A 12,135-nucleotide genomic window follows, 5' to 3' on the forward strand; every position below is an offset into this window, starting at 1 on the left:
TGTAAGTCACTTTGGATAAAAGCGTCAGCTAAATGCAATGTAATGTATTCAATCCTTCCTGCGGAGTTGGAGTGAGAATGAATGCATTTTCTAATTGATATATTAGTGCTAACAGAGTTCAAGAAAAGCAGGGTATGCTGAGGTTATACAGAAAAATAATAATAACTTGGACATACAGAAGGGTCTGTCTTTGAAATGTAAATCATTGGGAATCCAGTCAAAATAAATAGGAGCTTAATTCAGCACTGCTGCCGTTATGTTACTTACGTTATTATTATTTTTTAAACTACTTCATTTAAGACTGCCAACTATTTGTTATTTGTTAATTACTACACATTAGAAAGAAAAAGCAATACGGTAAAAATAAGGGTGTAGAAAGTTGTATTATATATTAGCTCCAGTGCTTGAACGAATAACAATAAAAGTAAATTAAAATAGAAAAGTAAAATTGAGCATGATATTGAAAATAATGTTGACAATGATATTGAAAAAGTTATAAAAAGATAATACAATGTAATGTGTATCGGTATACAAGATCACTATTGATGATATTATTAGTCGATCCGTAACAAATGATGAGATGCTGGAGGGCAGACATTTGCTTGACATGAATTGTTATTTTTGTTTGTGTTTTGGTTAGACAAATGATTTAGATTTAACATGTATAATATCATCTAAAAAGTCATCTTTAGATTATATTTTCGAGGCATGGCTAGCTGTTTGCTTTCAGTGTTGATGCTAAGCTAATAAAGGTATTCTGATTCCGAAGCTAAGCTAACCCTGTCCGGACTGACTGACACATGAGGGTGAGGCCTTTCTTCTCATCTCATACTATACATGTGTGTGTGTTGTCCTCCTGTGTGTTGAAGCAATTCTTCCACCGCACACCACACAGTCCTCTTCTACTGTGCATGTTTAAACAGTTTTACATTCATTAACACAACAATGAGAGGATGCACAGATCCGTAGGCTATACAGTAAGGTGACCAGATTTTCAAAATTAAAACCGGGGACATTTTGAGTTTTTCGGTCAATATATATCATTAACATATCCAATTTTCTTCACTGTTAAAGAAAAAAGGGGGAAGATTCTGGTTCAATGTAATTCGAACATTTGAACTGTTGGATACAAACAGAAGGAAGATAGCTCATATATGAGACTTCAAAGGTCTTTTATTTTGAAACTCTACATCAGATTGTCCTGATTTTCTCTGATTGACTAGATGGGGTCTCCTGCTATCACCCTGAAGTGAAATAAGTATTTGATTAACTTCGAATGACTGTTTGATTATGGACGGTTTCCATTAAATAATAATCAAAATATAGATGGACAATAGATCTAATTTGAGATTTTAAACAGCATACATTTTAAATTGTGCTTCAGAAAGTAATGTTATTTTAGGAGTGTTGTGAGATGGTGTCAACATCAATTGAAATTAGTCACCCAGTGGAAATGTCATATGTCTTCATAACTGTATAGCCTACTTACATTTGACATTCACTCAGTTACAATGTGGTAGTTATACGTAGTTTGTTTTAAATTATTATTGATCACATTATATAGTAGCCTACATATTTCTTAATTTAAGCTCCAGTAGCCTATATATGAATATGTTTGGTGTGTTTTTTTAGGTATATTTGTTATTGACCGAGTAAAGGCTTTTATTTTGAAGGCAGTTTTTCCAGGCCTCCGTAATCCATAGGATATTTGCGCACCGCAATACACGTGCGGGCTGGCTTGACTGTGTTTTCCGAAGTGGGGGCTGGCTTGACCACAGTCTGTTACCCAGTGTTTCCTGACATGAAACGTTTGATTTCACCTTGCTATGTGTTTTTAACGTATATTAAAAAACGGGGACATTTCCGGGGACAGTTTCAACCGGGAACAGGCCAATACAAACGGGGACTGTACCCGGAAAACGGGGACGTCTGGTCCCCCTAGTATACAGGCACTCCAATCAAGCAGCTAATAAAGTCATTAGCACTAATAACATCATATATTCTCTCTGCTGTTCTTGCTTTCCTGTGTTGGGATGGGGAAGGAGGAGAAGGAAAGATCCAGAGACACACACACACACACACACTACAGAGCTGCTGCAGACATGGCTGCTCACATCAAAGGCGGCATGGATCTGAGAGGAGCTGATGGGACTTTACGGCAGCTCGCCTCAGGCCTGAGCGGGGGGGGGGGGGGGGGGGGGGGGGGGGGGGGGGCCTGAGCGGGGGGGCCTGCCCCTCCTCGCACAGCAGTGGTAGAGACCTGCGGGGGGGCCAGAGGAGCAGGGACACACCCACCATAGTCTGTGGTGTCATCACTACGGGACGGCTGCAGCAGGACAGCTCGTGTCTCTTTCCACTCAACAAATGTAGTAAGCTGTTGATTTGCTTCCTACACCAGCTCGATTAAAAATGTCTGTATTTTGAATAATTTACTTCATAAATAGATAATACAAGCTCATTATAAGGATGCATCAATATTCTAGTGATACGCTGAGAGAGGAGTGAGGTGTTTTTTACTAGAGTGTTTGGTTTCACCCAGCAGTGATGTTCTTGCTTATTTTCTACACCTCAGAAGGTGGTGCCTTCAAGGGCTTCTACATGGGTCGTACAAATATCATTTGGAACCAATGTCTGTAGGGCGATCTGTAAACATCCTAAAATAAGGGTGACAAAAGACAAAAAACACAAAAGGCTTATCTACACAGTGTGAAAATGATCAGGGAACATTTCCCCATGCTTTTAATCAGAGCATGCTACACATTGTTCTGAAAGTACTTAAAGGCACTGATACTGCATGAGGATTATTCTGGGAAATTCCACACTGCCTTCAATAAACAGGGGTGAAAGGGAGGGTGTGGCTCAGTGGTTAGTGTGCTGATCTTCAGATCACAGGGGCACTGGTTCGAATCCCGCTGCAGTCAAACATTCCGCTGTGTCCTCCCTAGACAAGACACTTCACCCCAAAGTGTTCCTGTGGGGATTGCCCACAGTGTTGAATGTAAGTCGCTTTGGATAAAAGCATCTGACGTGTGATGTAATGTGAAAATTGAAATAACTGTTCATTTTTGGTGTTGATATCTACCTGACAATATGACTAGTTAGTCATCCAAGCATCCATTCATTTGCTAACCCTAACAGAGTGGTAATCCCTATCCCAGAATACACTGCACAGGTTGTGACTCAGAGAAATGTAATACATTCAAAGTACAGGAAATGAGGGTGCTCCTGCTCGCCTCTGATGAGTGAAAGCATTACTGAAGGTGTTCTTTGCTTTATGAACAACACTAAGAGAACATTTAAGCAGGCACCCTTCAAGTCTGATTTCCAGAAGCTTTTAAGTCATGGTTAGTTAGATGCAACATATTTAAGCAACACTTGTTTTTGTGGCCAAGAAGCACATTAAGTCAATTTGGGACAATTTGCCAAAGCCAGCGTGGGGATAAAGAGAAAATATCATATTTCAAATGAAAAAGTGAAGGAAAACTTGAGGGCACAATGGTGCACATTACCAAACTAGACAACTAGTCACAATTATTTTTCAAAAGGTAAAGGGATTACCAGTTGCAAGACAACATTTTGTTTCATGGTTCCATTGTTCACCCCAAACAGACCAATAAACACATGAAGCCCTCATGGGAGATTGCACCGACCTGTAGACGGCCCTCTTGTCAGACTCCAGCTGGGCCTGGGGGTCGAGGGTCACGCTGACGGAGGCGTTTCCTGCTGCAGAGGCTGCTGGGATGTGGACCTGTGGGGTCTTGGTGTTCTGCTGAGTGGTGCCTGTCATCTGAGGACACAGAAAACCACACCAAAATGATTTAACCCTTCAACTTTTGTTTTTCACTGCTCACATTGTTTTCATATTGGTCTTTAGATTAAGAGTTTAAACTGAGGAGGGTGAAATAATGTTTGCTTCAGTCCTCAGTACGTAAGAAAAATAATTAGCCCCATACTGGTCACGAGGCTGTATGTAGACACTTCAGTGGATTGAGCTAAATGCTAACATTAGCATGCTAACATGCATACCGTTACCAAGCCCCACACATTCGGGTCAGTCACATGAACTCATTTGGGCCCAAAAATACTTTTTCACACTGATGTTAATTTGAAAAGAGACAACTGTGTAAATCAGACTATTGTATTTTACTTCTTTTTTTATTTGTATTAACTTCACAGTACGGAAAAACTCAAGGTTCAAGGCTTTTAGTATGTGAACATAGCTACAGTGTAGTTATGACGATGACAATCTTAGGTCACAGGCTCCTCCAACAGTGCAACACAATACAACTGAAAAAAATAGTGCAAGTAAATACAAAAAGAAAAATAGTAAAAAGTGAAATTGTACAATAAGAATCTACAGGTTATTGGACTATGGACTATTGGACTTGGTTATATATTAGATACGTAATTTCTAAGTAGCAGCCAGATGAATGTTATGTATGTTGTTTTAAAAGTTCAGGTGTTTAACAGTCTTCTGGCCTGTGGGATGAAACTGTCCCTCAGTCTGGTGGTCTTAGTCCTGATGCTGCAGTACCGCCTGTCAGAATGAACCGGACCTCACCTCCGACGCTGTATCAAGTTCTCTTTATAAATCCATGGCCATGACACAGCTAGCCTGTTATCATTTACCATGTCCCCTATCTTAAGTTAACATGCATTCATTTGTTACTTAACACTTAACAAAAGTACAATGGAGCCTGAGGGGGATCATTCGTTTGCAACTTGTTTGAATACTAAAGGTTAGGATATCAGAGCATCTTTCATGGCGAGCCATCTATAGTCTGTGAGATATTTAAGTCGGGGGGAGTGACATGCTTCACGAACACCATCCGTTGTCTTCTTTATCCTTTTCCACCCCACTTTTGTCTCCCATTTGTTCTCTCTGAGGAAATGAGTCTTACAACCCCCACGCATTTCTTTTTTTGAGTCGGTGGGGTGGGAGGAAGCTTCAAGTCTTAATCCCAGCACCAAATGGGAAATAAATTAGCTTCTTCACACTTAACTAGCTCTCATTTGCATTTACCGAGCACACAGACTGCAACTCGGAGCTCTCCCATGGCACTAATCCTCTGGGCGAACAGGCAGAGGTGGTGGGGGGGGGGGGGGGGCCTCATCCTGCCACAGGTACACTACATTCAGCTCACTGACCTGTGGGGGGCATCACGTGTGTATTTAACACTGCACGCTGGGGCCCGACCTCTTATTCTCACACTTTGACATACTGTAGGCATCACTTATGTCTTAATTATTAAATATAATTCAACCTTACACTTGGGATCTGTGAGACCTGAGCTGTAGAACAAGGTTACATACAATGGATGTTCATTTGCTCTGTGAGTTAACAATGGTTTTACACAGCACCAAACCTCAAAAAGGAGTAATCTATTTGGATTTCTGTTATTGGTATTTTATTTATTAACAATATTTCAACACATTAATCATTAGTTAATGTGAAAAAAGTGGGTGTTAACAGAACCCAAAGGGAAAACTATGAGTTGTATTTGTTTTGATGTCAGAATGGAAAGAATGATACAAAAAATGAATACATGTAATAATAATTTAACAAAATAACAAGTATCTACCGGTACTATGAAACATTGGGCGATATTTTTATGCTATACTGATTATGAAGAAATGTAACTTTTAAGGTAATGCCTGTACAAATATATGAATATATGACTAAATAGGTCATTATTTATAAGGTTTAAACACTGCATGCTAATCAGCCTAAACGTTTGAATTGTCCCTAAGATAAAAATTCATAAATTGATTAATCTGATTGGCGCACAATATGAACAGAGCACAGATTACACAAATACAAAAATCTAAACAATGAATGAACCTGAGGAATAGCTTTTTGGGCCTTTCACATTTCTTTACTCTGGAGATTGAGTTGGTATTCAAGCATTGATGTAGAGTCTGATGAAGCTCTGACCTGTTGGCTCTCCTGGTACGATGGTGGAGGAACGCTCTGGGTGGCCATCATTGTCACTGCAGGTGCTGGAGACACATTTTGCATCATGGGATAGCTTTACATTTAGACTGTGAAAGAAACAGAAGAACAAATAAATTCAGTGTATAGAAATAAAGGAATGATTGTTATTTCTATCACAGCAGCAGCCAGCAGGTGTTTCTATGATTAAATAATGTGATTCTCACGCTACATCTCACTCTTGCCTCTCACACTCCTTTCACCCTTCTCCATTAACTCATCTCTTGTTCCTGACTCCCCTCAGTCCCCCTCAGCATGTATTGCAGAGCAGACTGTCAGCCGGATGATGTATTAATACTGAGTGATCTGACAATGCTACCAAGCAGAAAGAAAAGAGAGCAACACAGACTCAATCATATGAGCCTTTTACAGAAATACTTTACATACCAGCAGGTTCATAATGACACCGCAAACAAACCCGACTGCTTGTTTACCAATTACAGACAGCTATGCTTGTTTACTAATTACAGTATAGCTGTCTTTAAAGCAGTGCATTCTGGAGGAGTCACCTTGGTCCTCTCTGTGTGTTGGCTGCTGGTGTTGTTGTGCTGCTGTCTCCGAGCCAATCAAGAGGGCTAATTAGGGCTCTTGTTGGCGGGCTAATTGCTATTGGCCGGGACCCCACAGGGCTGAGGGCGGTACCCTGTGGAACACCGCTGTAACCCCCACCCCACACACACACACACGCACGCACGCACGCACGCGTGCACGCACGCACGCACACATGCACACACACACACACACACGCACAGACCCCCTACCGCAGCAATTAGGCTCAGCAGGTGCTCCCTCCTGAAGCTACATATAACCTATGTGTACACACTGCATGAAAATGTCCTGTAAGTTACCAGTTTGACCTGAGGGGGGAAAGGCTGCTTAGATAAATATGAGGGTAAACTTTATCAAAGCTTTCTAACCGTACTAAAACCAATATAAAACCTATAACTGTAAGCCTGGACAAACGGATGTATACAGACACTATAAAGTTCAATATAGCGCTTTTAATGGACTTCAACATTCCTTTAAAATCAGGATGTTTGCTGAATATCTCGAGCCACTGGGGGAAAATATTTGTAATAATCACAGCCAGAATATGAAAGGATCATGCGAATACTATAAATGGAAATACAAACTGACATCATAACAAATGTAAATATACCATAAATGGGCTAACTATACATGTGTTAATGAATACCCCAGACCCACTTCATAGGAATATTACAGGAACATTAATGAGTGTGTGTCTAATTCTGGCATAAAGGAACTCTTACGCTGCAATCAGCACTTTCAAACCCTGCTCTATGCTCCTCCTGTAGTTTCACTCATCTGTGAGTTGAGCCCTGATTTATCAAATAAAAAGTCTCTTTTCAGGTTCTAGCTGAAACACAGGAAGAGATGTGAGCAGCTGATCGGGACAATACAAATCATCAAGTTTCCCGCCACTGAGAGCCAGACTCAATGTCTCAGACTTCTCCGTCAGACACAAGACAACTGGCTGAGAGCGTCTCCATCTGAGAGGCATCCAAATGCACCACTGCTGCCACCATGTTGGTGTTAAAGGATGGTTATGTGTCATGGACAATTCGTAATTTGGCGTTTTTGTCACAAATCTGCATGTTTTATCTTGTCTGCGTGAAAACATACTGTGTGTGTGCAGTGTATGCATGTGTGTGTGGAAATGGTATTTCATTTGACTTAATTTCCTCCCATGTTTGTAGTTAGTGCAGCACTAGATGTTTGCAGTGTGTGTGTTCACACTTCTGTGTGTGCCATGTGTGTGTCTCTGCGAGTCATCTTGTGTACTGATTGCGCCTCCTGGTTTCTCTTCTCATTCCAACTGGTATCAGCTGAAATGCATCTTCTCTGTTATCAGTGCTCATTTTAATTGCAAATGCAGTCAGCGTGATAATGATTGAATGGAAAATTGCACATTAATTGATGAGACTAAAGATAAAGCAATTCCAATTACTGCAGTATTTTAGGCAGCCTCTCAAGTTTCGCCATCCCTCTAAGGACCAAACGCCAAATTTGAGCAGGCAATTGTGCATCCATAAATGACAAATATGCGTACAAAAACATGCCATGCAATGTTTACTACAGCATGAAAGTACGCAGCAAAAACACCAACAAACAAGAAGATTTTGTTTCAACAGTCAAATAAAAAACTCACACAAGCAGACAATCTGATCAAACTAAAAGTCAAACTCTCTACGACAAAAGAGACGATAATCATGTGGAGCTACTCTCTCTGAACTCGCCATAGGTTTACTGTAACACAATAAGTCATACAATTCATTTTGAAGACAAATGACATGTTTGTTCCTCAACAAAGGCCTTTGAATTATTACAGAGTTCATAATGCATATCAATTGAAAAGTGCCTGTAGTCGCAATCAAAATTCAAAAGCAAGCATAAAATAGAAAATGAGAAGTAGGCATAAAATTATTCCAACAAACATCAAAGGGTTTTGAATTTGGATTGGAGCAGTTGTACCCTTTCATCGGATTCTGTGCAGCAAGAAAAGCTTCTATTCAGCATTCAACTTCCAACAATCCTCTGACAGCCCGGGCCTCTGCTGCGTTGATGTAAGGTGAGTCTGTGGCATGGCTGCAGTTACACCCCGTTTACCACCACATTGAAAACAAATGTGATCACTGCCTCTGGCCTTCACACCCCACCATGTCCATAGACTCGTCTGCTTCGGTATGAAAGGTGAATTTATTGTACAGGGTTGAACTTATATCAAATGTGGAATAGGAATGCTTCCTGCTGCAAAACCAAAGCGACATAAAACCTGATCTGCCATGTGGTTCCAACACAAGAAGTGTCACAGAGAACATGTCTTGCACTCCGGATTGTGACCTGGCAGGGGTTTTGCAACGGATGATTAAAAGCAAATGTGTGGTGTACAAAGATGTGACTCTCTCTCTTGTCAAACTCCAAACCTGAAATAACCATGTTGGTGAAGTAGATGGTTGATGTCACTGTAATCTGATTTGAGTTTTACTCTCTCTCTCCTCCTACCAAAGGATGGGGAAGAGGTACCGCTTCATGCAAGCAACTTGTAGGCTGTACAGCAATACGTCAAGCTAAATGCTAACATCAGCATAATAAAATGCTAATGTTTAGTGAGTTTAAGTGCCTAGCTGTATGCTAATGCTTACAGCTGAGGATGTTGGTAATGTCATTAGGTAGTTTGGTCATTGATTGCCAATAGCGCCAACACATTTTGCTTCATTTTTTTCTTTAAAGGTCACCTATCATGCTATTTGTAGGCAATAGCTTAGGTCTCAGATATATAAAAATATATAAAAAACATGTCTATGAAGTGTTTTGCTCAAAATACCAAACAGATCACCCATTCTAGCCATGCCTCATATCCCTCCATTTCACTTCCTGTTTCAAAAGTGCTGATTTGGGGTATAGAGCTGAGCTCATGCGGGAGATTCTACTGGCAGCTACTGCGGTGATGAAACGCCATATCATGGATTATCAAGGATTATCTCTGAAACAGTCTGGAGCTCAAAGGCTTTCTGTCTTGCCGGTTATACCACAAGGTGAGTTCCTTTTTATTTCCTGCTTCTTCACACACATGCTCTCCAGTACAGGTTAGCTCTGAGTGTTAGCGATGCTAATGTAAACATGCACCGACCATATTATGTCCAAAAGAGTCGGGCATTGTTTCTGATAGCAACGTTTCTGATAGGGCCGTTGGTGTAAAGCCAGCCTACATTTTAGATATTACGTCATATCGGACACAAATCTGGATCAGATCCGTTGTAGCCCCGTTTTTAGAGATTTGGGTACGGAGGAAAATAGAGAGGGTTTATTTTCTGACGCTGCGTGAGTTCCCTGACACACCGGGGACACATATTCATGTATAAAAGACATCAAGAAGTGCATTTTGCATGATAGGTCTCCTTTCCATCATCATCATCATCACATGTTACTTATTAGACGCTTTTATCCAAGCTTTTATCCAAGCTTTCCAAGAGTAATACATGAATGAAAACAGAAACAGTGTATCACAGCTTTAAACTCAATGGAAGATTTTGTAGAAATGATGGCAGATTAAAGCAACCATCTGATACCTGATCTGATATAACACACATGCCTGAGGGAGAGAACCATCGCGGTGGTGGTGAAGTCCAGAGGGACTTGGCTTGGCAACTGGAAGGTCACCAGTTCAAGTCCCGGCAAGACCAAGTGCTACAGAGGTGTCCCTGAGCAAGGCACCGTTCCCTACACTGCTCCCCGGGCGCCGTTCATAATGGCAGCACACTGCTCCTAACACAGGATGGGTCAAATGCAGAGAAACCATTTTGTTGCATAGGCCTACTGTGTAATGACAATACCAGCAGCAAAAGCCTCTCTGGGATAAAAGGAGCCAAGAAGCTGTCATGTGCACACCCTCCCATCAAAATCTCATTTCATCTGCCCTGTTTGAGGTTGTTGGTGAAGAGGTTGACCTGCAAATGCAATGAATAGCATTTGGAAGTGGGTATGTCACCTTGGTCAGATATTATGCATCTTGAAAGCCATGCAAGAGAGGACGATGATTAAATAAATCAGGTGTTTTTGAATATGAGTAGGATCTAATCATGGCCTTATTGTCAGGCCTGATTTACAATGCAAACACCGAGAGGAGAGGCCTTGATGCCGTCGAAGAAAATGGTGGAGGGAAGGGTGGAATGGTAATGAGAATAGAGGAGGGGAGGAGGAGCCCTGTGTACACACTTGTGGTCAGACTCAACACAACACAGAAATCTGAAAAACACACACAGGAGTGAGCATGCATGCAAACATATGCTATTTAACGAACAAATGCCAACATTAAACACAAAGATAGCAAAGCTTCAACCAGTGTAGTCCTGAGGGCAATATCACTCACTGCCTCTCGCTGTAATGCACAGGCACACTTACTTACACACGCACACACACACACACACACACACACACACACACACACACACACACACACACACACACACACACACACACACACACACACACATACACACACACACACACACACACACACACACACACACACACACACACACACACACACACACACACACACTCAGAGGCGCAAGTGCATACACAGCCCGAGGCGAATATAGTCTCACTAGTGGTCTAAGGGCTACAAATCCCCGTCAGGCCAAGTCCACACTCCCACACCACCTCATTAACCTGAGCCGGCAGCCCCCCTCCCCCCCACACCCAGCCTCCAACACCCTGCTCCTCACACTTACAATTCATACAAGTATCATTTATTCACCAGCGCTTGTTTATTGGACTCATCCCACCAGATGGATAAGGAATGGATGTGAAGCCTGGTAAAGGACACCTCAACATTATGGTGGAGCTAGTAACTCTGAGTTCAGCCACATCATGGAAGAACAGGCAGTGCTTCGTGGCGGTTGTTTGAAAGGTTTTGTGTCAAGAACAAAAAAAATAAGCATGTTGGTGAGATAGCTGGTTGATGTGCTGTGATGTTATGCGTTGTATAGTGCTCTTGAACACAGCTCAATTCACTCGAATGGGGGATACATGAATTGAAAGTATATGCAAGAAACAGAAAAGAGTAAACGCTTCATGCTCGCAGCTCTGTGAGGCTTAGCTAAATGCTAACATCAGCATGCTAAAATGCATTTTTAGAAAGTTCAACAACTGTCATATCTGAGTTCAACACATTAGCATACTGACAATGTTGGTAATAATATTTTTGCTTAATTTCGTTTAATGTTGTAATAGAGCATGCATAACCTATCACAAAGCAGAAAAGCAATGGGATTGGATAAGTGCAGTGGACCTTGAGAAAATCACCCCCCATAGCATCTTCAACCTCCAGGCCAGACCTGCCGGAGCCAAGGCCACCCAGTGAGCGCCCGGGAAAAGAGTGAGGATGTTCCGGAGCAAAGCTAACCCAGCTAGCACGTAAAGACGTTTCCACTACCCAACCTGCTGTCTGGTTGCAGGAAATTAAGATGGATGACATTAGAGTCTTACCCAGCAACGTGTGATCCAAAAATGTTGCTGTGCATGTGCACATTGTCTGGATTAAGTATCTGCCATTGAAAGGCGAGCCGCAGCACAGAGTGCAGAGTCCGTTGTTTGGAAGGTGTTGTGTCAAGGGTCAA

General features: G+C 41.6%; 1 protein-coding gene across 4 annotated transcripts in view; it reads right to left on the reverse strand.

The window, feature by feature from the left end:
* pknox2 (pbx/knotted 1 homeobox 2) overlaps nucleotides 1–12,135 on the reverse strand; it is a 128,661-nt gene that overhangs the window by 54,957 nt on the left and 61,569 nt on the right. For all 4 annotated transcript variants that reach the window (XM_034232728.1, XM_034232730.1, XM_034232729.1 and 1 more), the window contains exons 2-3: nucleotides 5,936–6,042; nucleotides 3,651–3,787 (exon numbers count right to left, since the gene is read on the reverse strand). In XM_034232728.1, the coding sequence (XP_034088619.1) occupies nucleotides 3,651–3,787; nucleotides 5,936–6,022 (224 nt within the window). In that variant the 5' untranslated portion in view covers nucleotides 6,023–6,042. The remainder of the gene's footprint in view (nucleotides 1–3,650; nucleotides 3,788–5,935; nucleotides 6,043–12,135) is intronic.

Source organism: Gymnodraco acuticeps, unplaced genomic scaffold (genome assembly GCF_902827175.1).
Source record: "Gymnodraco acuticeps unplaced genomic scaffold, fGymAcu1.1, whole genome shotgun sequence".
NCBI lineage: Eukaryota > Metazoa > Chordata > Actinopteri > Perciformes > Bathydraconidae > Gymnodraco > Gymnodraco acuticeps.